Below are 26,452 nucleotides of genomic sequence, written 5' to 3'. Positions count from 1 at the left end.
AACAAAGTTGTAATTCACCACATTGTACAACCAATGCTGCCTCTTACATTTTTCAATCTATATCACCCCGCCTTTACTTTTCTATATTACTTCTCCTCACTGTTATCATTTTGTTGTGATTAACTCTTGTGTTGAACTTGGGTACTTTCATTTTGTAAAACATACTAACTTGCACACATACATTTCTTGTGTGTAAAAACCCCCCTCATATTTCATATATCGTATATATATTTATATAACATGAAACTTAAAAGGAATGCGGCCCTAGTAATTTTTAACATAATTATTGGTTATATTGTGTTTTGGACGGAAACACTTTATTTTTAACAATCTGGTTGTCTGTTATTGTTTTATTTGGCAACAGAAACTGGACAGTCAAATCCTCAAAAGAAGAATGATGGCTTGTCGTAACTGAAGTCAACAAACTAGCTGTCTTGTCTTTCCACTTGTCCACAACAATCGACACTCCAGTCCTCACACAATATCTGCTGGTTTCAATGTCAGGCATCCCGTAACAGAATCATGACTCGACATCAAAATCACAGATGTCGTACAGGAATATTTGCTCATCGCAATGTGAAATATCCGGTAACAGAATCGACATCACAATTGTCACACAAGAATATTTGCTCGTCGCAATGTGAAACATCCGGTAAATGAATCGACATCACAGTTTCACATACATGTAGGAATATTTGCTCTTCTCAATGTCAGACATTCCGTAATAGAATCAACGCTTCAATTAAAAATAATCGACATCCCAGTTGTCAGACAGGAATATTTGCTCGTCGCAACGTCAGACATCCGGTAACAAGGTCACCAGGCATCATTTTTATCCTGGAATACTCATCTGTATTGGAGAATCGCAATTTTGTCTGTGGATCTGTATAGGTTGACTGAAATATTAAGACTATTCAATAAAATCACATTATACAAGGGTAAGAGACTGTTAAATATTGGAGCATGGTAGTTTGTCATATTACAGGTTTAAAAAGAAACAAATTACATGTAATACTGTTACATGTAATACTGTTTTGTTAATTTTGATAATTTACATGTCCTCTTTTTTGATTATTTAATTTAATCAAACTTAAATGATTTCAATCCAAAGTAACCCAAACACTATTAAATTATTTTTGAGAGGAGGGCTCCATGCTTATAGCTTGGTCTCTTGAAATACTGTAGTAGATATAAACAATAACTTACTTCCAGTCCGGAAATGTCTGAGTATTTTACTGCAGGCTTGAATGATGGTGGAGCATCTATTAATCCATCTGAAACATAATTTAAATCATATATTTTACATTTCAATTTGACAAAAAAATGAATACTGTGATTAATTTTACATGTCCATTAAGATGAAATTATTATGTAACCTTGTATTGGATGTTTCCACCTGCTGAGCGAGGGATAATTGGAACAACTTTCAACTTTCAAATAGTTATGGCTGCATCGAAGTTCATCACCAATGCTCAGCGTGAATGAAATAACATTGAAATGAACGTCTTGAATCTGGGCCCCGATTAATTAACGTCTTATTTCTGAGTTTGAGACTCAGGCTATATATTGCTATTACAGGAGTAAATATGGTCAAAAGTGCTGGATATGTTTTAAATCATCTGTTCTACAATCATGCCAACATCTCTTGTCAAAATTAGTTATATCATAGATATTTAGGAAGTTTTATCATAGATATTTAGGAACATTTAAGAATTCAGTTTTATGAGCCAGGCCCCGATTTCTCGAAACTTCTTAAGCTTAACAGGCTTAAGTAGCTTATTTCAATTAGCTAAAACATACTTAAATTGAACTTATAGGAAAGGAAATTGTTTCATTCTGATAATCATAAATTTAATTCCTATCTAAAGTATAAAAGTTCCAAGAAAAAAATAGCGAGCTTAGCTTAATCCTGTTATAAGGGACTTAAGAAGTTTCGAGAAATTGGGCCCAGAGTCTCAAACTCAGACTCAAGACCCTATGGAATACAGCCCCTGAACTCAGAGTTGACACTGTTGGTTTATAAGGGGTATATAACTAAATTATGAATTCTAACTTACAAGTGGTGTCATCAGGACCATATGGCAAGGCCCTCTCAGCCGATACAATCTGTTTCAGGTTCTTCCATGCTCGTGTCTTCTTGGTCCCAGAAGCCCCAATGCTAGAGTGCTATGTGAAAATAAAATGATGATATTCCTCTTAAAATTTTTAACTATTACTGACATCAATTATGTTTACGGTGAATTTTTCTTTTGATATTATTCCATGCTCATGTTTTTTTCGTTCCATTAACTAGTCAAAGTTAAATGCAAGAATAATTATGATCGAATGTACCTCATTCTCAGAGACTCGGAACTCATATCATTGTTCTAAGTCTGCTCTTGAAAGCAAAAAAAATGTTAAGACAAACATGTACATTCTATAAATATAGTGATAAAAAAGAAACTGCAAAAGGAAAAAGAAATGATTACAATTTCATAAATATGGAGATAAAAAGGAAATTAATATAAAAAGCAGAACAAATTATTTTGGCAGCAACAAAGTTATAATCTGGGCCCTCTCAGCTAATAGTCGGTGACCATAATGACTGTCATAGTAGAAAGATAGACAAAAAGGGTTTAAATGTTATATGAAGATAATAGTTATTATTATGGTTGATATTTCAACATCCATTTCGAATGTTTCTTGTTATATTATTTTGGGATGAAAAAAACATGCTTATGAACAAAGCTTTTATTTTGTGGACAGTTTTTTTTATCAGGTGTGCTACCTGATAAAAAAACTGTCCACAAAATAATAATAAGAATATGTCAAAACTGTCAATCTGTGAGAGTGCCGCTTTAAGTAGCAGAACATAATAATTTTATCTATCTCCCATTAATGTCAACCCCCTGCTGGGAACCTACACATTTGTTGAAACTTACCACAAAGCTAGGGTTTTTGAAGCAGTGTGTTTTTTGTGTTGTCATGGAAACCATACTGTCCCTAGACTCTTCATCGAAAATGGCACTTGAAACAGATTCACCTTCAACATGAATCACACTGCCTTCTCCCTGCAATGAAAAACAACATTAAACAATGTATAATATAGTCTGATTTCAAAAAGCATGGGAGGAAAAATGCGCCCGGTGTTGGACTGGAATGCTAACCACAAGAGCATTAGCATGGAGTTTTTACCAAATGAGCTAACCAGGCTGTTGGTTCTTACCCACACACATATCAATCCTCACCCCAATGAGATTTTAAATGTACATTGACCGTTTCTTATTGAACCCACAAACTAATATATAACAAACGGTAGTCCAAATAATTCTATGTGGACATATATTTTTTATAAGGCAATGCCATCTTTTTTACAGGGATTAGAAGAATCCCCTTTTGAATGCCTTATATTTCAGACTGGGGAGGCACTCCTGCCATTAAAAGTTGCACTCTCACAGATATACCATTTTTACAATCTTTTTTATTTTTTGTCTTGGAAAGAGCAAATTTTTGCGTAATATCTGCAAACCAATGATATAAGATTGCTGAAAAAAATCAGATCATAGATTTTTATATTTCCGTTTGAAAATTAACGTTTTATGGCTTAAACCGTTACTAACGGTGTAAGAAAAATGCATAAAACATCATTTTTTAAACTTAATTATAAAAAGCTGCCATCTAAAATTTGTCAGCATTCTTTTATAACTGGTTTCCATGATTTTTTTTGCAAAAATTTGCTTGTTCCTAAACAAAAAATAAAAAAGATTTCAAAACGTTAAATCTGTGAGAGTGCAGCTTTAAGTAGAAAATTAGAAAAGTAAATTTTCGGATTCAGTAGACATTCTAAAAAATAAATGCCGCCCAGGCAATCTGTTTTAATGATTTGGGCTCAACATAATTAAAATAACCTGGACGGCATTTATTTTTTAGAATGTCTACTGAATCCGAAAATTTACTTTTCTAATTTCTTGTTACTTGTAGTTCGAAGCCTGTTCGAACAGTGTTTATTTTAATAAAATTAATTACTCTAAAAATAATTCCATAAACATTTTACTTTTGTAACGAGCACAGGTTTTTTCTTCGTAACGATCGGGCTAGAAACGGATTTTGATTTGGTTTTTCGGACTTTACTGGGCGTCGCCATTTTGTTTTTGATCGCAGTCACTAGGCGTTTGTTTGGTATCAGGATATTTCGACCCCAAGGTACATCGACCCAAAACTTCAAATAGTGATTACTGCCCAACGAAATAAAACTTGTCAGAAATTAGCAAGAAATAACGATTAAAAATGAACACATACAACAACAACAGGTATATGAAGCGTATTCAATTATATGATCAATAAAAAAAGCAATTGTTCAAAAGTAAATGAGTTATGAGTGGATTTAACTTCTTTAAAAATGGATTTTACTTCGATTTCCAATCGAGTTTTTTTTCGAAATATTTTTAAAACTTTCTCATTTTAAGATCAATTTCTAAAAAGAGAGAAACATTAACCCATTATGAAGCATATTCCATTACATGTACAATTAAAAATGTTAAAAAATAATGAGTAATGCGTGGATTTAACTTTTCCCAAACTGAATTTCACTTCGATTTCCAATCAATTTTCGAAAAATTGCTGGATTCCCGTATCACCCCGAACCCGTGCATAACAATACACAGAAAAGTGAAATCCATATAAAATACAGTTCAACAATGAAAAGGGGATAAGCAGATACGTCTGTTTAAATGTCTCAAATTAAAGCTACTTAAAATATACATGTATATTGCACATGAGAATGAGTTGACATATATATTTTTTAATTTTGGTTGAGTTATAGTTCGACTTTGCGCGTTTTTCGATTGATGAACATAAGCATTATTACAAAAGTAGAAGAATAAAAGACGAAAGAAGGCAATGACATATAGAAGACCGTTGACAAAGTATATAGGGCGCGCAACGGCCCTTCATTTGGTTTCCTGGCTTGTCTGGACTCTGACGTATGTGTAAATGAATTTTAAGATATTTTTTTCTCATTTGAATTGGTGGAAGTGTGCATAGCATTCTAGAGGAATTCGAGGCGCTGAATTTAGCGAGGAAATACGAATACGGAATCAGCGGCCCGAGAAGGACTAATAGAGCCGAAAATTTAGGAAGAGAAGATGAAGACAGTGAGAAACACACAAAAAATCATATAAACCAGCGTCCATCTCGGAGCATGGATATGATAAAGTTTCCATGTATACATTTATACAAAAATGGTTATTGGTAGAAAAAAAAGAAACTAGGAACATTTATTCAAAGAAACAACTGCTTCACGTGCAAATGCATATTTTGAACAAGTGGAATTGCGAAATCTAATGAAATGATAATTGATGGTTGGCGCCAGTAGGAGTAACATTCGAGATCCAGAGCATTTCCATGTGATTAGCTATGAAACAAGTAATTCAATTTCATATTAGATAGTTTCTTACGCAAAGGAAGACATTCACGAAAGAACGTGATCGTATCATTTGCAACGAACTCACAGCAAAAACAGTGTAAGCAGAAATACCAACTGAGCTAACCGGGCGGCTGGTTCTTACCCACACACACTACACTCCTCCCCCCATTAACCTTTAAGGCCGACGGAGGCACTACTGCCATTTACCGCTGCCACCAGTAAAGTAAACTGGGAGGATAGTGCGCCCGGTGTGGGGCTCGAACCCACGACCGCCGGAACACTAGCACGGCGCTCTAACCAACTGAGCTAACCGGGCGGCTGGTTCTTACCCACACACACACTACAACGATGACGAAATTTATGATACAATTAACAGTAGTGGCTGGTAAACATCATTTGGGCTGATATTTAAATGAGCAAACGCTCACTGAATTCTCTTTTTTTTCAAATAATTTGAAATCCGCAGACCATCCCCATACCCCCCCCCCCCCCACCACTGACAGTCTGTCATAAAGTATCATTGGATTCTGGGAGTAGGATTGTTATTGGTCCATGCTAGATTTAAAAGGCATCTTCAACGACGAAAATGCTTTTTTTGTTTGGTTAGATGTGGTCACGGACCTATAAACCATTATAAACCGTGAACTCTGGTTTAAAAGTTCATTGTGTGACAATTTAAAAAAAAGAACTCAACAAATATAAGACGTACCATAAGCGGCAGGGGAGATCACTGCATTTGAGCTTTCAAAATATATGGACACTTTTACATGGGGACGTTATATCTTATACCTACTCAGCTCTCGCGAGAGCTTGATTTGTTGTGTTATGGCGGCTTGCACGAACGAAAAATACTGAGGACAAGTGTTTTTCTTTTTTATTGAATAAGTATGTCGTCTTACTACGACGAGCAAAAGCTCAAAGATGCTCAAAGCTTTTTCAATGTCACTGGTATGAAATGAAAGGATGCAGCCAGGCAGTTAATCGTTGTATTCCATGATTGTAGCTGCATGCAACATGTTTCAGCATGAAACTTCATTCCAACTTCCATTCTTAGTTTTTGTTGATATTTTTCATGCACGTCATTAAATTTCGGCATAAACCTTTTTGGTTTCATTGCTATTTAAAAGTATTTCCACTGTTTTATCCAATTTTGCATTTTTCTCTTTTTTTGCGTTTATTTAATTTTTATTTTCAGTTTCTTGACGATTAGTCTTGGATAACTGGACAAATATCAATTACATTTTAATTAACAATAATTAAATGAAAAAAGACAACTGTATTCGATAATTGGATCTGAAATAATCAAATGTGCATTTCCATTCTAAATATTTGCATGAAAATATTTGTTTACTTCCACATCGTCAATGTGATGTTCACTTCAAAATTAAAGCTGCACTCTCACAGATTGAACGTTTTGGCAACTTTTTTTTTTTGTCTTGAAACAAGCCAATTTTTGCGAAAATCCATAGAAACCAGTTATATAAGACGGCTGACAAAAATTTAGATCGCAGATTTATATATTTAAGTTCAAATTTTAATGTTTTATGAATTTTTCTTACACCGTTAGTAACGGTTTAAGCCATAAAACATTAATTTTTGAACGGAAATATGCAAACCTGTGATCTGATCTTTTTTTCAGCAATCTTTTATCATTGGTATGCAGATATTTATGTAAAAAATTGTTCTTTCAAAGATAAAAAATAAAAAAGTGTGTAAAAATGGTATATCTGTGAGAGTGCAGCTTTAAACCAACATCTTGAATTTACAAAATATCTAATCAAGAGATTTTTATGTACATTCATCCATAGTCATACTTTTGAGTATAACAAGTATAACTGGTTATTTGATATGCATATAGCAGCAGTTATAAAAAAAGATAATATGTCCAGATCTGGAAATGAACAACCTGAAATGGAAGATCTTGTTTACCTGAAATGAGAGAAATAAACGAGCAGAAGTGTTTGCTTTGCAGCTTTTTTGTTTTTTGGCCTAAATTCTAGCCCAAATTCTTTCACCAGTGCTTGGCATCAAAATATTCAACGGTCCCTGCTTTATCAAATCCAGAATTTTAACAAGCCTTGAAAGCATTTTATCACTTCAGGGCTTGCAAGCTTGTGCTAGTTTTGACCTCTGAAATGCACCAAATAGATAAAACAAGATTTGTTAAATATTTTACAGGTTGTGATTTCAACAGAAGCCGTATCTTCAGTGAGGTCCCTGCCAAATCACACACAATGACGGAGACCAGGGATGATGACATGCCGCGAATTGACCTCATGAACTTTGAAGATCCTCACTTTGAAGAGGGGAAATATGTTCTCACCAGTCCAAGGTCCCTTGAGGCATGTTCAAGGCTAGGAGCCAAGGTGTGCTTACTTTTTGATAATGTGACGTGTTTATGGTTCGAAGGTCATCATTTCCTGTAGATCCATATTAATATATATTTTCTATTTATGCAGCCTTCAAAAGGAGACCATTATAGAACAAGTGTATGCACCTATTTTTATGGGGAATTATTGCTTAATGTTTTGAATTTGGAATTAAAATTCAGGAACTTGTTGGAAAACCTGCATTTTTAAATTTTAATTTTAACCTGAGGGAATGAAATTTTTGCTTTTTAAAGCAAAAGTCAAGATATGCAAAAAAAATTTTTGAACAAGGTCAACCAATGGATTAACATGCGCAATAATATAAATCTATTTTATTTGTTTAAGCCTGTGGATCTGCTGTACAAGCCGCTTGCTGAGTTCCAAGAAGAGTTGCTGCCGCAGGACATCCCGCTGCGAACCATCTACAACATATATGATGAACATGAACATAACAGGGAAAGTGAGTACATGTAACTGTCAAAGATAATTAAGGAAAAAACCCAAATAAGGATTGAATGCTTAAAAGTAGATTCATAACAAGCTTTTGCCTATTTTGAGATATTTTTCTTACTTTGGGCACCTAGTTTAAGTAGTAAATCCAATTTACTGATTAGGCTGGAAAATAAATAGTTATTGTGTCACTATAGTTGACTTAAATGTACTTGCAATGTATTTTAATAAGTTTTACTATAGTCTGGTCATCCAAATTAGACTTTTGGACTAACAAGCCAAAATTCAAATACCAGTACTATTTTTGGCATCAAATTTTTGAACAAGCCCTGCTATATAAAATTCAGAATTTGAGGAAGCCCGGAAGACATTTCACAAGTGCAGGGCTTGTGCTAATTTTGACCACTGCTATACGCTGTTATAAAATGAATTAAATTTTGTCTACATGGCCTTCTGGATATTCTGTAAATAAATCTTGAAACTTGAAAACTATGAACAAATAAGAATTCAAGTCAAGCAATGTTCCTTATATTTGGCCATGTAACAGTCATGACTTATAAAACTATAATTATGTATACATCATCATTTGAATTTGAAGTTTTAGTAGGTAATTGTTCTTGTTGATAAGAGTTTTTACGTTGCCTTAAGTTGAATGACAATTTCTATACTTATTTCTCTCACCAAGGAAAACTTGCCCTGTGCAGAGAAGAGCGTGTCCGAATCATGGATGACGAGAGAGGTGCCCCAACTAGCGGTCGGAAGCCGATGATCACAAAGGCCAAGAAAACCCCTTCCGCTGTGCTGAGGAATCAGACTCGCCGGTCAAAATTGGGGACTAAGAGATCTAAATCAGGTAAGGCTTAGCTTAAACATTATATATATTACACTGATTGTGAAGAAAGTTATGATAACATATCACACTCATTGACATGATGTCTGGGAGTGGGTCTTGTGTTGTTAGGGAAACAGGTGTAACTGGAGAAAACCCATTTGTCTGGCTTGTTGACGGCCAACCAAACTCACCTGTCAAGTTTTGACCCCAATAAACTGAAAACAGTTGATGTTGGCAAATATTGGTATCCAGTTGCAGTGCCGTGTTTTATGTACTATTTGAGTTCCCATTTCCCTTGAAATACAAATGTTATCTCCTGGTGATCTTTTTCTGATGTCAGGAAAAGCACTCAGCGCTTGAAATTTTTATGCAAAATTTTGCAATTTTTCAGATTTGAGTCCCATGCCAATTTTAAGCATTAATTATTAACTCATGAAGTATGTTAAAAACTATGGTCGAAAAAAAAGTACAAGCCCCCAAGCCATGCACTGGCCTGCTCAAATTGTCAATCTTTTGATGGCCGGCACTATACTGGCAGTATTAGGATTCTGGCTTGTAAATAAAAAAAATACTGCAATCTTTATTTTCAAAGCTACTACCAGTACTCTAGTATTGTTACATGCTCAAAAAGTTAAAACCATGAATGTACATATGATAATACAATTACATTTCGATAAGAATTAATTTTTTACAATTTCAGAGGAAGCTTTAGACTCCGGAAGTCTTCAGAGACAGAGGACGGCTTGGGCCTCGTCAGTTGGACATGAACGTATCACAAATGATGAAATAAATCAGAGGTGAGATGATGTCAGGGTTGTTCAGTATCATTTGCAATATGTACTCTTAATTTATGAGTACGGTAGCTGAACAAAATTTGAGCTCGCATTTCTGTGTATTTTTCTTCAAAGGTTTGTTAATTGACTGTTTTGACATAATATATAATTTAGTCTACAATGAATAAACAGTTTATTTGGTTTTTCCTTACCTATTTTTTAAGGATAGAGTAAAATTGTAGGCAGATCAGTTTTTTTTATTGTTTATTTTACTTCCTACCTTCATAATTCAGCAAATCATTTGTTTTTAAATTTATCACCACAAAAGAGGCTAAAAACCTGTCAGGTTGCAGGCATTTTTGTGGTTTGACAAACAAACTATTTATATGTTGCCGCCTTCTTCCCTATTTCTTTGGTCTTTGACACTGTTTGATTTATTCAACATTGATTTATTTAACATTTAACATCTAAAGCTTTTTCTTTGTTGCAGAATGAAGGATCTAAATAACGAAAGTACGAAGCTTAGACATGAGTTGTTGTCAAGGAAAGAGGCAAGGGCAACAAGGTTTGTTCTTGTTTTTTGCATTGTTTGTATAAAAAAAGACATGTTATATTTAGTTCACACTAATTTATATCAGCTTGGACGTGTAGACAGCTATAACTTGATATGAACCACTCACGCCGTGGAAGGAACCAGTACTGGTGACCTTTTTGAGAGGTCATGAGAATGTTCCGGTGATGGGGATTGAACCCACAAACTCTTTGGTGAAAGGCAGGCACCTCTGCATAATTTAAGACAAAAAAATAAACAGCATTGTATATCATGTTTGTTAAAAGTATTAAAAAGTTTCAGAGATATTTTCATGGCATGATGTTGAATGTATTTTCAATTATCAGATAAAAGAGTATTTGATTATGATATTAAAAAGTTGGTAAAGTGGTAAAAAGTTAATACTTATAAAGTGATGAAAAGATAATACAGGTACTTACATTGTGAGGACAGAATAGCTAATGGAAATATTGACGTTTGAAATTGAATGAAATGAATTAGGCGGGAAATAATTTCCTCTGTATGATAATTTCATTGGTCATTACAAACTTGTTATGATAGTCACCTGACCAGTTGTCAGTCAATTGATAGATTTGTGTGTATTGGTCATTCAGTGTTGGACTCGGGTTATGAACACTATGGAAATTTATTTTTTGACTGACAAAATCAGATGTATCGATGTTTAAATAGTTCATAATGCAAATACATACAGCATGATTGAGTATACATGTATTGATTTTGGATAAGAATGTATTGATGGATGTTGTGTTGCATGTGTATTTGTTTGTAATAATATTGTCCAAGCGCTATCTTACAAATATATTTAACATTGAAATATTCAATAGTTTCGTCTTGTATAGTCAATGAATTGGGAATGTTAGAGGAATCAAATTTACAAATACACACCCAGCTGTATTGTTCTTTATAAGGAAAAAGGTATAAGAATGAAGCAATTTGTGTTTTATCAGAATCTTGACTGATATACCTTTAGATATGATTATATTTTTTTACAGCAAACCAAAGAAGAGCCTAAAGAGACCTGCAAGCGCTCGGGCATCGACCAGTAAATCCAGCATTTCCCGCAGTTACAGCGCATCAGATCTGAGTCTTGCTGGGACTTCAATGTTGAACAGGAGTGGGACAGCAGATGCTCGCCCTCTCACTAGCAGTCGGCTTAGAAAGGTGCTGAAAAATGAGGCGAAGACTGCGGCTGTTACGCCTAGGGTGAGTGGTGAAACTCTATATTTGTTCTGCAAAGTAATGATTATATTTGTAAAATAACAAAAGAGCTGTAGTGGGAACACTGACACTTCTCAGTATGTTTGTTTTTTGTCAAAAAGGGGGCATAACACATTGTACACCCTCAAAACAAAGTTTGGGGTGTATGATAGTGATCTTGCCAGTCTATTGTTTTTTATCTTATCCTTACCTGATGAAGGCTTTCAGAAAGGTTGAACAGATTTGATGAATTTTTGGTACCCATTTTTATCAAATTTGAATTTGGTTACTACAATTTTTTGATTGAGGCCCCTTCTTAACTTAAAGATAAAATATTTAAGAAGATGTTGCAACATTGTTTTATCAACAAATTTTTAAATGACTGACAAAGATAACAAATAAATGTATAAGAAATCTTTAATTTGCATTTACATTTTATTGAAAGGAAGCTCTATTGTTTAATTTAATTTATTTATTTATATGTAAGGGCAACCACCATCTCTCATAATATTAACCCTTTGTCAACAACTGCATTGTCAGTGGCATTGTTAGCGTGCAAAAGCTTTAACCTTAGCTATTACTCAGGAACCATTCAAGATATTCAACAAACTTGGTACACATGGTGCCAGATACAGTTAGCACATATACAGTCAGGCGCATAACTTAGGCATTACTGATTATTGAGTAATCCCCCTTTTGTGAATGGAAAACAACAAATGAGCACTGTGTATGCTTAGCAGCACTCTTGTTTTTTTTGTCAATGATCTTTATTCCTTCTTTTTCACAGGATGAGCGTATCCTCGAACTCATGTATGCAAGGGGCGAGGAGGAGAAGATTGAAGCAAAGGAGAAACAGCTGCGCGAGATCCAGTGGGAAAGACAGCGAAAGGAAGAGGAGGCGATTAGAATGTCATCCGAGATGAGGAGGCGGAGGATACTTGCTGAAGAGAACCGTATCAAGCAGGCTCGAAAGGTGAAAGATGTTTGATTATTTATTTTATTTATTTATGGCTGTTACTATTGTTGGTCATGAAAAACACTTTAGAGATGAAATGATGAAGATTGCTTGCAGTGGATAATTCTGTCAAGCACAAGCAAGCTCATTTTGAAGGGGTTTGAAATGATTTTTAAGGCTTTAAGAATAGCTTTTGAGTATATCTTTTCTATATTCAGTCTGAGTTTGAATCTCAACGCAAGACAGAGGAACAGCGGCTATTGGAGAAGCAAGAACAACTCTTGAATGAAACAAGACGTCGTTGGCAGACGCGATACTCCACGGTTCAGAGATCTCGGAGTCTGAAATCCGCAGAGAAAGTGGAGAAAGAGCAGCTTAAGAAACGGATACAGGTGAGGATGATTAGGATGATTGAGATCATGGCTTCTAAAACCCGGTCTTTAACTTCTTAGTCAGTAAAAAAAAATATAAAAAAATGTGATACACATACAGCAACACGCTTGATTCTGGGTTAATAAACCCAGACCAATTGAGATTTCAAACTTTTTCGATTCGGACCGGAAAAACATGATTGATATTTTTTCTTGCATATCTAAATTTATCAATTTGTGGAAAAATGACGTATAAAACAAACTTTTGTACAATTACACCAAAAAGCGTGTGCGACGTTGTTTACTGACGTCATAGAGCGCAGTAATTTTAAGTAACTAAAATAGCGTCTTTTACGATTATTTATTTTCAATTTTCATTAAAAGTCTTGCTAACATGTACATTTGATTGCGCTTTATTGAAATGGCATAATATATTTTTCATAAACCATACAAAATATGGAATAAGAAGTGGTGCGTTGTTGTGCGTGACTCATCTTACATGGGGTATGTAAGATGGGTTTTTCCAGCACTGGTCACATGACTGGAAACACATGTCCGGTATGCAAGAATAAGATCATTTGCAGCTTGTTTTGTTTCTGAGAAAAAAAAATGTCAAAGTATTGTCATAGCCTTGGGGTGAATTTCAATGCTGGTGTTATGGTGCAAAATCTTTGAAATTGGCTTTAACTCAAAACTGTTTAAGATATTTAAGTCATAGCTAGTGTTTCTTTGGGGTTTTTTATTCAATATTAACAAATATTATACACAGCACATTGCAAACATATGAATACATATTATTGAGACATTTATATATATATATTGTACTTTATATTTGTATTGCATAATAGTTGTGTTTTAAGTATTGATGTATGAGTGGTATCACATGCAAAAACATATTGTACAAAATGGTCTGTAATGGTGACTGCCAGAGCAGGTAGCAGTTATTTAATCTTTCAATACTTAAGTGTTTAAAGAAAAGAGAGAAGGTAATAAGGGAGAAGGGTAGAACGGATAGAAAGGAGGTATTTATGCATTTATGTAGTTATTCAGTAGATGCCATTTGTTTTCATGGAAGTTTATTTTGTTGTTGACTAGAGCTGTTTCGCGCTCTATTTTTTCTCTAAGTCTTACATAGTTCAAAAAAGGTGTAAAGGTTGGTATAGTGTTTCTCTTTTTCATGCTAAATATGAGTTAGCAGTATTAAACAGTTTAATGTTTTATGTTGTGTAATTGTTCAAAAATGCCAAAGCTTATGGTTTTTAAGTTTAAATTGATCGAGGTTGGATTATGATCAATTACCGGTATTCTTTTTAATTGAGACCACAGATTTTGTGTAATTCTACATTCCCAGAATATATGTTCCTGTGATTAGTGTTATAGATGAAGCTGTTGGCAGCGTTACCTGTTTTAGGAGTTTAAGAACTTTAACTTTGTCCATAAAACTGATGTCAGAATAAATTCACGTGAAATTTTACATTGATCCTAAATTGAACATGACAATATGCATATGTATGTGTTACAAGTAATATATCTCTGGCTATATTTGTTGAATTATCACCCATTATGGAGTGCAGTGTTCTAATTCTGACCACTGTTTAAAAAAAAAAACACTACAAAATCTCCTGAAACTGTATCACATTCTTTTATCATCTCTGTTTATTTTTTAAAGCATTCTCAGTGATTTCTACTCAAAATTTTCATTTTCAGTCAATATTTTTCCGAATCGAAAGGGCCCCAAACCCATTCCTAAAATGGTGAAAGGAAAAACTGTATTGACAAGTTCAAAGTTACTTTTTAAAACATGTATTACAAAGTGAACAAATATCTAAATGTGCCGTTTATTGCAAAGTGAAAAAATATCTAAATACGCCGTTTATTGCAAAGTGAACAAATATCTAAATGTGCCGTTTATTGCAAAGTGAAAAAATATCTAAATGTGCCGTTTATTGCAAAGTGAACAAATATCTAAATGTGCCGTTTATTGCGAAGTGAACAAATATCTAAAATGCGCCGTTTATTGCGAAGTGAACACATATCTAAATGTGCCGTTTATTGCAAAGTGTACATGTTTCTTACCACGCTGTTTAATTCAAAGTGTACCTGTTTGTGTCTTATGCTTTAGGAGAGCAATGTAAGAGAGCTGGAAGCAGATGAGGAAGAGTTAAAGTCCTTGGTGAAACAGAAACAGGAACAGCAAGTGTCTACAGCCGCCCAGAGAAAAGAAGCCAGGTTGCTTGAAGAATCTATGGTATGTTTAAGGAAAGTGTATTGCTTTGCCAGTGAATAAGGCATTGTTAGGAGTTAAGAATAGATGTCTTTTGTTGCCCAGCAGAAACCGGCTAGGTTGTTTGAAGAGTCTATGGTATGTTAAAGAATATATTGTACTTTTTAGTGTGTTGTCAGTGTAAAGAGCATTGTTTGGAGTTTATATTAGGTGTCTGTGGCTGCCCAGAAGAAACAGGCTTGACTGTTTGAAGAATCTGTGGTAGTTTTGCACTGAGAAGTTAAGTTAAACCACTTTTGAGATTGATGAATGACATTAGATTCTCTTCTTTAAGAGCATTAAGTGATCAAAATACCTGGCTCTGCCGCATTGGACTGCCCGGATGGCACAGCCACTGCGCTGGGCAACTTTTTAGACCGTAGAAGCAAATTAAACATTGTGTTAAACGATGCTCTTGATATTTATTGTTTACTGTGTATTGTATAAATTTTGTGAGGGTTTAATACTTAAGTTTTCATGAATCAGTCAAGTTGTGAATATATGTCTTGTCGAAAAACAATTTACAGATGTTTATACATATTATTATATATTTCTATTTAAATGGGTGTCGAAATTGCCCAAACCAGAGTCAGGATTTTTTTTAAAAACAATTCAGGGTCTGTATTTTCCTTACCTTTTCACGAAAAAGGCCAGTGCCCTCTAATTTTTGACAGTACCAAAATAGTGCATTTATAAACAATGATTATAAGTATAACTATACATGAAAAAGTGCTAGAAAATGGGGATTTTGCATTGCTGACTGTAACTTATATGCTTAAATACACTTTAAGCAAGGAATTTACTACAGTCCATTTATAAAATAATGAAGAAAATGGTTGTCAAATTGGATTTTTTTCAGATTTGTTATTGTTATTCAGTACGTCAGTGAAAAGTAGTATATTTGGAATTGAAATTTGGCCAAATTTAAGGTAATAAACATTTACCTTTCATAGAAAAATCACTCCTTAATCTTATTTGTTGTTTCCAGAGATTAATGATGACCAACCGAAATGAGCGGAGGCAGTTTGAGGACAGATGGAACACAACGCTCAAAGATACACAGTCAGTTTTGTCATATGTTTCATAAGCTTAAATCTGTTTGTTTTTTTAAGAAAAAATTTGAGATATTGTTTTGTTGTAGCGTTGGTGTTATCGTCAGAGACCTAAGCATTGTCATAGTGCCAAATCTTGAATTTGGCCATAATCCAATAACTGTTCAAGCTATTCAGATGAAACTTGGTACACATTTTGCCCAAACAAAATGTGCATGTATGGCAAGGGAAATAACTCTAGCTTTTATAATTGTAGAGTGAATAATTGGTTAAAAATCAGTAAGTTCTTGTGGATGAGTGGTCATTACAGTAAAACATGCAATTTTATATACCAAATTGTTTGGTCATTTGTGAAGTATATGCAACTGGGGGCATAACTTACTAATGCATGGTTAAGAGAGAAAAATTCAAGATGGCTAATGAATTAAACATGTAGCGTATGGACTAAATTGAATTAGTCCTCACATGTTTCCCAATATGTTTGTAAGCAACTTTACATACATGGTATTTAATAGAAGTCATTAGATCTGGATTAAAATTTCAATTTGCATTGAATTTGATGGGTCCGAGTACATGTACTTGAAGCAAGAATAATTTATTTACAATTAATCCTGAAATCAAGTTTGAGAGCTTTCACTTCTAGATTATCACACATTTGTCAAGTTTGTGTGATGTTTTCATTAAAATGGAAAAAAGTACAGTTGGAACTGGCTTGGTTCGATTTCCTTGTTTGCTCACACTAGATGAAAAGGACCGATTTTGTTTAATTAAATGTTAGCATTTCTGCTTGGGTTGAACTTCCTGAGAATTATTTTCGCCGGACCCTGGGAGTTTGAGCCAACGAAGTTTGACTGTGCCTTGTAATGAATAAAGATGGCCTTGAAAACTGTTTCCATAGGGGGCTAACCCTGCTTTGGGTCTGAAACCCTCTAACTCAAACTAAATTTTGGATTTTTGGTTTCGTTATTCCCTTTTAAACTTACGTGGATTTTTTATGTTACAGAGAGAGTATAGACTTACTGATGGCCTCCATGAATGAAAAGGACATGAAGCATAAGTCCAAGTTTGAGCAGGTTCAACAGAGGAAAGAGAATGAAATCACTCTGAATAGGTAAGAATCAGTCCATGTTTGAGCAAGTTCAAATACACAAATCACGCACAAAACCTTATGACTCCCTCAAGATCATTATTACACACTTTTTCCCCGAACGCGTGTTCCAAAATAAACAAACAATTGCTAGGTGTTGAAATTTTCGCAAATTGTAAAGATTGCAATAACAGTTGAAAGGATGTTCCTTAATGCATTTTTAAGTTTAGCATACAACAGCCTTGCCAAATGAGCGATTTCCATAACGCAATACATTATCGGTGTCGAAGTAAACATTCGGTCTGACGACTTCAAACTTAAAAAACACTGAAAGACATTTCATAACAAACTGGGGAAATTGAAACATGGGTCGTTCGAAACATCGGGTCCTTGAGGTTTAAGCTCGGACCTGGCGTCCTCGAGCAATAGCAGTTTTACTGTAATTATAACATGTATAGCTTTATGTCTTGATCTATATTCCAGGTTGGACAGAGAGAAGCGAGCGTTGCAAGCGAAGATTTCCCAACAGCAGCACGAAGCTGATATGGATGATTGGAGGGACAGTATACTCACTTCAAGACAATTGGTATGGCTCAGTGTTCAGTTTAGGTTTGCAGGGGCCCCTTGTCAAAAGCAATGTAGTTGATATTTTTAACATGACACTTTGAACACATCTAAGTAAAGACAATGAGCAAGATTTACATCAATCAAATTCAAATTTACTCTGGTTTTAATATTTCTTGAGTTACTCCCCTTGAGCAACTGAAAAAGAGTGTTACTACAAGTCAGATTTTGATAAATAGCTTATGTTGCCCTAATTATAATGATTGATTATGTTTCAGGCTGACAAGCAGGCCACAGAGACTATGGCCCAAACTATTGAAAGAAAGGCGCGCAAGGCTCATGAGGAGAGAATACGCAAGGAGAAGGAACAGCAGAGAAACATTAAAAAGTAAGCAAACATCCTCGAATAAATATATCGTAATAATTTTAATGGCTGGATAAATCTGAGGTTTTCGGTCGGTCGGTCGGTCGGTAGGTCGATCGGTCGGTCCGTCGGTAGACCAAAGCTTGTCTAAGTGATAACTCAACAATTCCTGGACGTATGGTCATCAAACTTGACATGAAGGTTTGGCCTGACCAGTAGATGACCCCTATTGATTTTAGGGCTCATCGGGTCAAAGGTCAAGGTCACAGTGACCTTTAATGGTAAAATAATTTTAAAACTTGTCAGAGTGATAACTCGACAATGCCTACACCCATGGCCCTCAAATTTGACTTGGAGGTTGGGCCTGACCAGAAGCTGACCCCTAATGTTTTTGGGGCTCATCGGGTCAAAGGTCAAGGTCACAGTGACCTTGAATGGTAAAAGCTTGTCTATGTGATAACTCAACAGTGCCTGCACCTATGGCCCATAATCTTGACTTGGAGGTTGGGCCTGACCAGTAGATGACCCCTATTGTTTTTGGGGGTCATCAGGCCAAAGGTAAAGGTCACAGTGACCTTGAATGGTAAAAGGTTGTTCGAGTGATAACTTGACAATGCCTGCACCCATGGCCATCAAACTTGACTTGGAGGTTGGGCCTGATCAGTAGACGACCCCTATTGATTTTAGGGGTCATTGGGCCAAAGGTCAAGGTCTCAGTGACTTTGAATGATAAAAGGTTGTCTGAGTGATAACTCAACAATGCCTGCACCCATGGCCCTCAAACTTGACTTGAAGGTTAGGCCTGACCAGTAGCTGACCCCTGATTTGATTTTAGGGGTCAAAGGTCAAGGTCACAATGACATTGAAAGCAAATTCCACAATTCCTGGACCTATGGTCATCAAACTTGACATGAAGGTTGGGCATGACCAGTAGATGACCCCTCTTGACTTTGGGGGTCATCAGGCCAAGGTCAAGGTCACAGTAACCTTTAATGCAAAAAAGTTAACAAATCTTCTCCCAGTGATATCTCAACAATGCCTGAACCTATAATCATCAAACTTGACCTGGAAGTTGGGCCTGACCAGGAGATGTCCCTTATTGATTTTAGGAGTCATTGGGTCAAAGGTCAAGTTCACAGTGACCTTGAATGCGAAAATGTTTGAAGTGATAATTCGACAATGCCTGCACCCATGGCCCTCAACTTGACTTGGAGTTGTGTCTGATCTGTAGATGACTCCTTATGATTTTAGGGGTCATCGGGTCAAAGGTCACGGTTACAGTGACATCGACCGAAAAAAGCTTGTCTGTGTGATAACTTGTCAATGCCTGCACCCATGGCCCTCAAACTTGATATTTAGATTTTTGGTGACCAGCTGATGACTCCTATGGATTTTGAGGTCAAAGGTCATGGTCATAACACAGTCTATCCTCAAACTTTGAATGGTCATAATCTTAAAACTGCCTCAAAGGCATCCAATATAAGTGACAAATCAGCTGTCATTTCGGTCCATGCATATTTCATTCAATTGTCCATATAATCCTGACAACATGGCGCTCAGGGGGGCATAATGTTTGACAAACATCTCTTGTTCACTTTGTGATACAATGTTCCCTTTTTTTCCCTCAACACCTGGCCTACTTCTGCAGCAGCCTGTCTTTTTTAAACCTGTGAAAACCCAATGTTGCCTAAGTTGTAAAATTTTGAGCATGAAACTAGCACTTGGAAAAAATTAAGAATCCCAGGTTGAATTTAACATCTAACCTCAACTTCCAAAAGATTGAAAGCAGGCCTTTCATTGGCTGATCGAAAAGTCTTCAGATCAACGATGACCTTCTATTGGTCATCTTCAGATCCTCGTGCTTTGTGTGATTTTAACTAGTTTGCATTAAGCTTATTTTTACTTCATTTGTTGGGACACCAAAGGATTATATCTACATATTTTGTGTGATTTTAGGATACAGAAAGATATAACAGACTGGAAAAAGGAGCAAGAGGCTACTATTCAGTTAAAGGACCGGAAATCTAACCTCATCCAGCGAGAAAAGGAGCTCACTATACAACAGGTATAAGGCTGATTATAACATTGTTTTATTTATATGTGTGTTTTTCAAAGAAAACAAATCAAGTTAATGTAATAGCTTTTATTTCCCTGTCTCTTTGGTCAAAGCTAAAAAAACTTTAAAGATATTCATATTTTAAATGAAACTGGTACACATGTTTCCAGTGCCAATACTTACATTAGCAAGGACCATAACTCTGGCTTCTGTAATAGTTGAGTAACACCCCTTTATAAAATAACAGATGAACATTGACATCTACCTCCTTAGAAGCTCTTGTTAAACATAAGAAGTTTACATGAACATGAATATCACATTAAAATTATTGTTATCATTGCTCAGCTCCAATCATTTAAGTCTATTTTCATGTTGCTTTTAAGAAAGTTATCTTTTATCCCAGTGATAAAAAAGGTCATACCAAATTCATGTTTTGCATCTAGTTCCTTATTCAAATCCTACATATATATCTGTTGGTTTAAAAAAAATGCCTATGTTATAATATGTAGTTTATAAAGCTTTTTACTGATGAATACTGGTATACTGTTTACTTTAAAGCCATTACCCATTTATAAAAATATCAATAAAAAGCCTACCTACCCTACCTGTTTTTTAGACAAGTTGTAACCCTAACCACACATTTTTGTGCCTAAGCACAAGCTTGCCTCAAGCAAAAGCTTTTAAAAAAAATAATGTAAATTTGTAATTTGTAGTACATGCCAAAATCAAGCTCAGTTTTGTAAAAAAATATGTGTCTGTTGTATTATGTTATGTATACATTTCTGGCTTCCTAAAAAATATGTATTTCAATGAATTTACCTGAAATCAGGTTATTTTACATATCCTTTAATACAATAACTTAAAAAATACTATTAATATATATAAATCATTTCTATCACATTCTTTAAGAAAAGAAAGGTAAGAATAATTTTGCATGATGTAGATTTAATACTTTTAGCAATTAAAGTTCCTTGAATTCTCACTGAAAGTAATGTTGGAAAATAATTAATAATGAAGATTTAACCATCTTTTATCGCTTACCATTATTAATTGAACTCATGCAGAATAATGCTAAAAATTAAACCCTAAAAATTTATGTAAATTATTTATTTTACATTTCAAATTAAAAACAACTACTTTTACATAGATGTTTGTCAAATGCATTGTTTCTGCTCTTTTCATTGGTTGAGAGGGTGTCATGTGACAAACCATGAAGACTGATAAACATCAGCAAAAAGTTATATTTTTGTTAACAAACCTGCATGCATTGCATGATGTGACGTCATTCCTGTTATGTCATATGATAAACATAAGTAACCTTAGGTAAAATTAATGTCTGTGTCACATTTTCTAAATATAGCGATTTCTGTCACGTTGAGTTAAAATATGATGATCATTTTAATCAGAGTTTTTAAAGCATGTGAAAAAACAAGGACAGAATGCTTTGATTGGTGTATATCCTGTTTTATGAACCACATCACACGCCTTCAATGGTCCTTTTGTTTATATAAATGCGTATCTTTGACATTATTTATCTATTGATGAAGGCGTTGCTCTGAAATCTTTAGATATAGTTTTAAAAATGTCTTTGTATGATTATTTTATGTGTATTTTTTTCATATTTTTTCTTAAAATTATGTATACTAAGATAAATAATGAAAATTCAATCTTAAATTACATTCCTCTTTCAGTCGCGCCATGTGGCTGCGTCTTCCCAGAAACTGCGGGACACCTTGAGAAATAAATATGGCGGAGAAACGTTCGACAGGATGGCGTTGAAAGCAGAGATGTATAACAAGTTTGAGATGGGCAACACATTTTTGTCTGCGGAGAAGAATAACTCCCATGTGAAATTTCAATAGTGCTCAACAGTGGATTGCAAAGGGAAAAGGGTTATTGATGTTAAAAATCTGAAAATGGTTGAAAATAACTATTACAGACAATAGTCTTGACAGTGTATCAAGACTACATGTACCAGAATTTATTCCAATATTGGATTTAACTTTAAGATTGTCAGCATTTAGCTTTGATGAAATATCCAGGAGGTTTCACTATTGGATATTAATTAAAACTATATGGTTGTCAGCATTTAGCTTTGATAAAAATATCCACAAAATTTCATTCCATAAATCTGGTGTTGATATAAAACAGTGAATGAGTTTAATGCTGTTTGTGTTAATGTAAAGATTCTGATATTTGTTATGAAAAGACTATACACATTTATTTGGCAAACAATGTAAAAATGAAATGTTTGTGCTCCAATTTTCTATCAAGGATATGTTCAGTACCCTCGACTCAAATTTCGATTTTGTTTGAGTTTTATTTTCAATGCTTGTGGATTCATTTACTGAGATACATTTACATAGAGATTGAGTATCAAACTTCATGGGTACCTTTGTCACATGAAATTCAGTGGCTTGGAGTTGATGGCAGACAAGATGTAAGTTGTTTGTTCATATACTTTGAAGGATATGATAGGGATATGCAAACCCCTCCTAAATGGCCCATTTAAAAAGGAGTTTTATGAGCATTGCCATATATGGAAAACACTGACCTCACTGGGTAGCTGTGGAGGGTGTGGGTGGGGAGGGGCATGAACTATGTAGATTAAGGCTAAAGTAAGGCTTAAGTGATGCCTTCAAATGTGCATCTGTTATTACCATATGCCTTAACTGTTGAGTGCCAACAATTGTGATATATTTTTTTACAAACATGTGAACTTGTGTTCTGTCATTTAATGTTTATTTTCTAAAGCATGTACACACATGTATTTAATATTATGTTTTCAAGAGTACCATGTTTTTTTAATGGTTTTATTCCAGTTATTAAGCATTCCACGGTCTATTTGTTAGCTGTTGAATACATTTTGATTTTTGATTTTTGGTTGCTTTTTTCTTCTTTACAGCTTGTTCACTGTTGTCATTTTTAGTTCCTGTGATATAATTTTAAATGTAGTCTGTTAAATAGACATATTATATGCACAGTTTTATTGATTTGCTAGATACATAAGTATATCTGAACATGTGTTTTATTTCTCCTATACCTACATGTACATTTTATTTGCATTTTCTTTTGATAACTGCAAAAAGAAATGTTTGACATGTTATATATTATCCATTACTATATTATTCCAAAAATATCATTTATACTTATAATACTGGGTAAGAAGTGAATGATAAACCAATGTTTCATTGGTTATTGTAACTAATGGTAACTATTAGGGCATGTCACTGATCATATGATTATTTTGAATGTACACACTGCCATTTGAATGATGCATTTATTTCTTAAATATATATCCAGTGTACTGATATGTGACGTTGTCGGTGAAAATGAGTCTTGTTGAGGTATTCACGTTAACAACAAAAACAAATTTAAACCATGATAATGGATTGCAAAACTTACTTATAACAATATCCTAAATTTAATTAAATAAGGCTAGCTTTTTGAAATCTCAGGCTAACTGCATGGGTTCATGAATTATATGGGTAGAATAAAAAGAGGTTCTTAAATGCACGTTACATTCAAACCGGTTTCATTTAAGTGCATATGACCTTCAAAACAGGTTCCATTAAAAGTGCATATGACCTTCAAAACGGTTCCATTTTAGTGCATATGACCTTCAAAACAGGTTCCATTTTAGTGCATATGACCTTCAAAACAGGTTTCATTTAAGTGCACATGACCTTCAAAACAGGTTCCATTTAAGTGCATATGAACTTCAAAACAGGTTCCATTTTAGTGCACATGACCTTCAAAACGGGTTTCACAATTCCGTATTCTGACACGGGACTCTTTGACATCATATATGCCCGCTTACATCACATTAACTGTAAGAGAATACTCTTCTTGTTGCACTATATATGATGTCATCTTGTGGAAATAAGTTGCAATTTTAAACATTCCTACAATAACCATAAACTTGTATAAGTGTTAGTGATTATAAGCATGAAGTTCTGTTTTAATTTTATTATTCACACATGTACGTTTATTTGGTGTACATGTAGTAACGTCCACGTTATAATAATACTTGAGCACCATTTTAGGTGCCTCATGTGAAAAGCGTAGGACGGTCTCGTTTGTTTACCGCGAAAGAGACGCCTATTCTACTCAAGGGAAAACAGTCTTGTTATGTGATAAGAGTTTATATTTAACTACCTGAAATAAAAATCAGTATATACATAGCATTGTTGTTAGACTTCCTTTATCATAAGATACTATTACCTAGTGGAAGTTGGGTTCAGCTCGAAACTTACGCACCAGTCAATTGTAACCACGCCCCCCCCCCCCCAGGTCCGGGGAATAGCGGGGACTTTGACTTTCGGTCCAGCCAACCCCGGCTAAAATCCCCGTCCTGCGGGGAAGAACAGATGGTAAAATCCCCGCCAAATGCCCCCGCACCCTAGGGACCCATAGATAAGGCCCATTCCCCGCTATATTTAAAGCGAATACACCTGAAAGGTAAAAACACGGCCCATTTTCCCGGCTATCCCCGGTATATCCCCGGACCTGGGGGGGGGGGGGGGGCGTGGTTACAATTGACTGGTGCATTGTTGCAATAGTATCATATCAACATATTGGCATTAATTTTACTTCTTCGTTGATAGCATCACAGGCTTTTAAGGTTTATAGTCCGTGGTAGCGTGTGTTCTTTGGACTATATTTTATTTTCTTCGCGGTATAATACCCTAAACTTCATATTAATAAGTAAACAAATAAATAAATAATACAAGTAAAAGGCACAGCAATAATGAAGACTTCGTATGTAATAATACTACTTCAAGCTTATTAATTATATTTTGGACATCCTACTGTTTTAAGATGATACTCTCTTGGCATAATTGCAGCAAGCCAGCTCGAGTTGGAATATAAGTATCTTCCCTGGCCTTCTTTCCGACCCGAGCGTAGGGTGTTTGGCGGAAACGAGGTTACCGAGTTACCGCAAAATACCCTGCACGAGGGTCGGGGTGAACCTGTCTTACACTCTCGGCCATGGTAGAATGCTTTTTCTCCCACCTCAGTTAAACAAAATAAAAAAAAAATTGCTGGATATCTTTTGTGCTTAGTGAAAATAATTGCGTATGGATATGCGATAATTCGTGGTTTTCATGGATATGCGCACAGTGATTCAGATTATGTTAATAGTCAAATCGGTCTTTAAATAGTTCTAAGAAGAGTGAAGCATTATTTCTTGAAAGGTGCGTTAAAACTTTTATGGTGACATTTGAAGCGAGAAATAATTAGTAAGCGTTCTAAATATTGCCACAAGACAAGGTTTCCATGATGCTACTGACGACAGTCTTCGACAAGGGGGGTAACTACAATGTGGCGACCATTAAAAAGGAGTTCCATACGGGCATTTTATCTTCGCCCGTGGGCAAGATAAGAATTTCTAGCATGGTTAGATTATTGGATCTACTTATCTCCCACCCTAGATAAGTAGGTCCTTCTATTTGGCCGTGCTGGAAACCCTTATCTTGTCCACGAGCAAAGATAAAAAATTATGTATGTAAAAAATCAATTTAGATACATTTTACTAAGTTGATTAACTGAGGTTGGAGATTTACAGGCTGAAGATGGCAAGATGCGTAAACGTACTGTTTAAATGGAGCGATTATTTTAAAATGACCAAGACGAAATCGGAACGATTTTGATTGAAAACTGGGAGTAGGATGTTGTTATTGGTTCCCTTTCTACTTAGTTTTTTTGTGTCTGTGTGTGTGTGTATGGGGAGGGGGCTGGGTCATCATATACTCAAGATATAGAAATGTTCAGGCGAGATCAGAATCCGGAAGTGTTGATTGTCTATCTTTATTTTTTTTGTCTCCGCCATTGTAAGTTTTAAACCCAAAATATTGAAACCGGAAAAAATAATCGGTATTGTAACACACTATGTTATCTGATTTTGTTTCACACAATAGCCTTTTTTTTTGTATACGCAAATTACTTCCGCATACACCTCGTAAGAAATGGTACAGAAAATTATTATTGTTTTTATTTAAAAAATGTTCAATGGTATGCAATAAAAGAAATGTTCAATCCATTGAATGATTTTTTTGCATAGATGGCTCCTCCGTGGACACAATACCACTGGAACGGCGTCTTCTTACATAATAATATAATATATTAGTTTGTACACATTAA

General features: G+C 34.9%; 2 protein-coding genes and 1 non-coding gene across 4 annotated transcripts; 1 reads left to right on the top strand and 2 right to left on the bottom strand.

Annotated features, from left to right (window-relative positions):
- Positions 1-335: 335 nt before the first annotated feature.
- On the bottom strand, positions 336-4,141 carry LOC128236505 (INO80 complex subunit C-like). The gene is made up of 5 exons (XM_052951395.1): positions 4,034-4,141; positions 2,922-3,050; positions 2,058-2,166; positions 1,207-1,274; positions 336-896 (listed from the first exon to the last, which is right to left on the bottom strand). The coding sequence occupies exons 1-5, from the start codon at positions 4,121-4,123 to the stop codon at positions 768-770; spliced, it is 525 nt and encodes a 174-aa protein (XP_052807355.1). The 5' UTR covers positions 4,124-4,141; the 3' UTR covers positions 336-767.
- A 1,505-nt stretch (positions 4,142-5,646) lies between these two features.
- Positions 5,647-5,720, bottom strand: Trnat-agu (transfer RNA threonine (anticodon AGU)). Its single transcript has one exon. It is a non-coding gene; the product is annotated as a tRNA-Thr (tRNA).
- Positions 5,721-6,208: 488 nt separating this feature from the next.
- On the top strand, positions 6,209-24,488 carry LOC128244186 (coiled-coil domain-containing protein 177-like). Of its 2 annotated transcripts, none has more exons than XM_052962307.1 (16): positions 6,209-6,289; positions 7,583-7,770; positions 8,119-8,233; positions 8,909-9,076; positions 9,756-9,852; positions 10,319-10,393; positions 11,392-11,602; positions 12,384-12,569; positions 12,770-12,943; positions 15,045-15,170; positions 16,174-16,247; positions 17,241-17,348; positions 17,808-17,910; positions 18,167-18,276; positions 20,209-20,317; positions 22,000-24,488. In XM_052962307.1, exons 2-16 carry the CDS (start codon positions 7,639-7,641, stop codon positions 22,168-22,170), a joined length of 1,959 nt encoding a protein of 652 aa, XP_052818267.1. In that variant the 5' UTR covers positions 6,209-6,289; positions 7,583-7,638; the 3' UTR covers positions 22,171-24,488. The 2 variants fall into 2 exon arrangements, with proteins under 2 accessions (XP_052818267.1, XP_052818198.1); XM_052962238.1 differs by having other exon boundaries at positions 6,240-6,352.
- Positions 24,489-26,452: the final 1,964 nt, after the last annotated feature.

This window comes from Mya arenaria, chromosome 1, assembly GCF_026914265.1.
Source record: "Mya arenaria isolate MELC-2E11 chromosome 1, ASM2691426v1".
NCBI classification, from domain to species: domain Eukaryota; kingdom Metazoa; phylum Mollusca; class Bivalvia; order Myida; family Myidae; genus Mya; species Mya arenaria.
The sequence above is the reverse complement of the archived record's forward strand: the minus strand, read 5'-3'. Positions and strand labels throughout refer to the sequence as shown.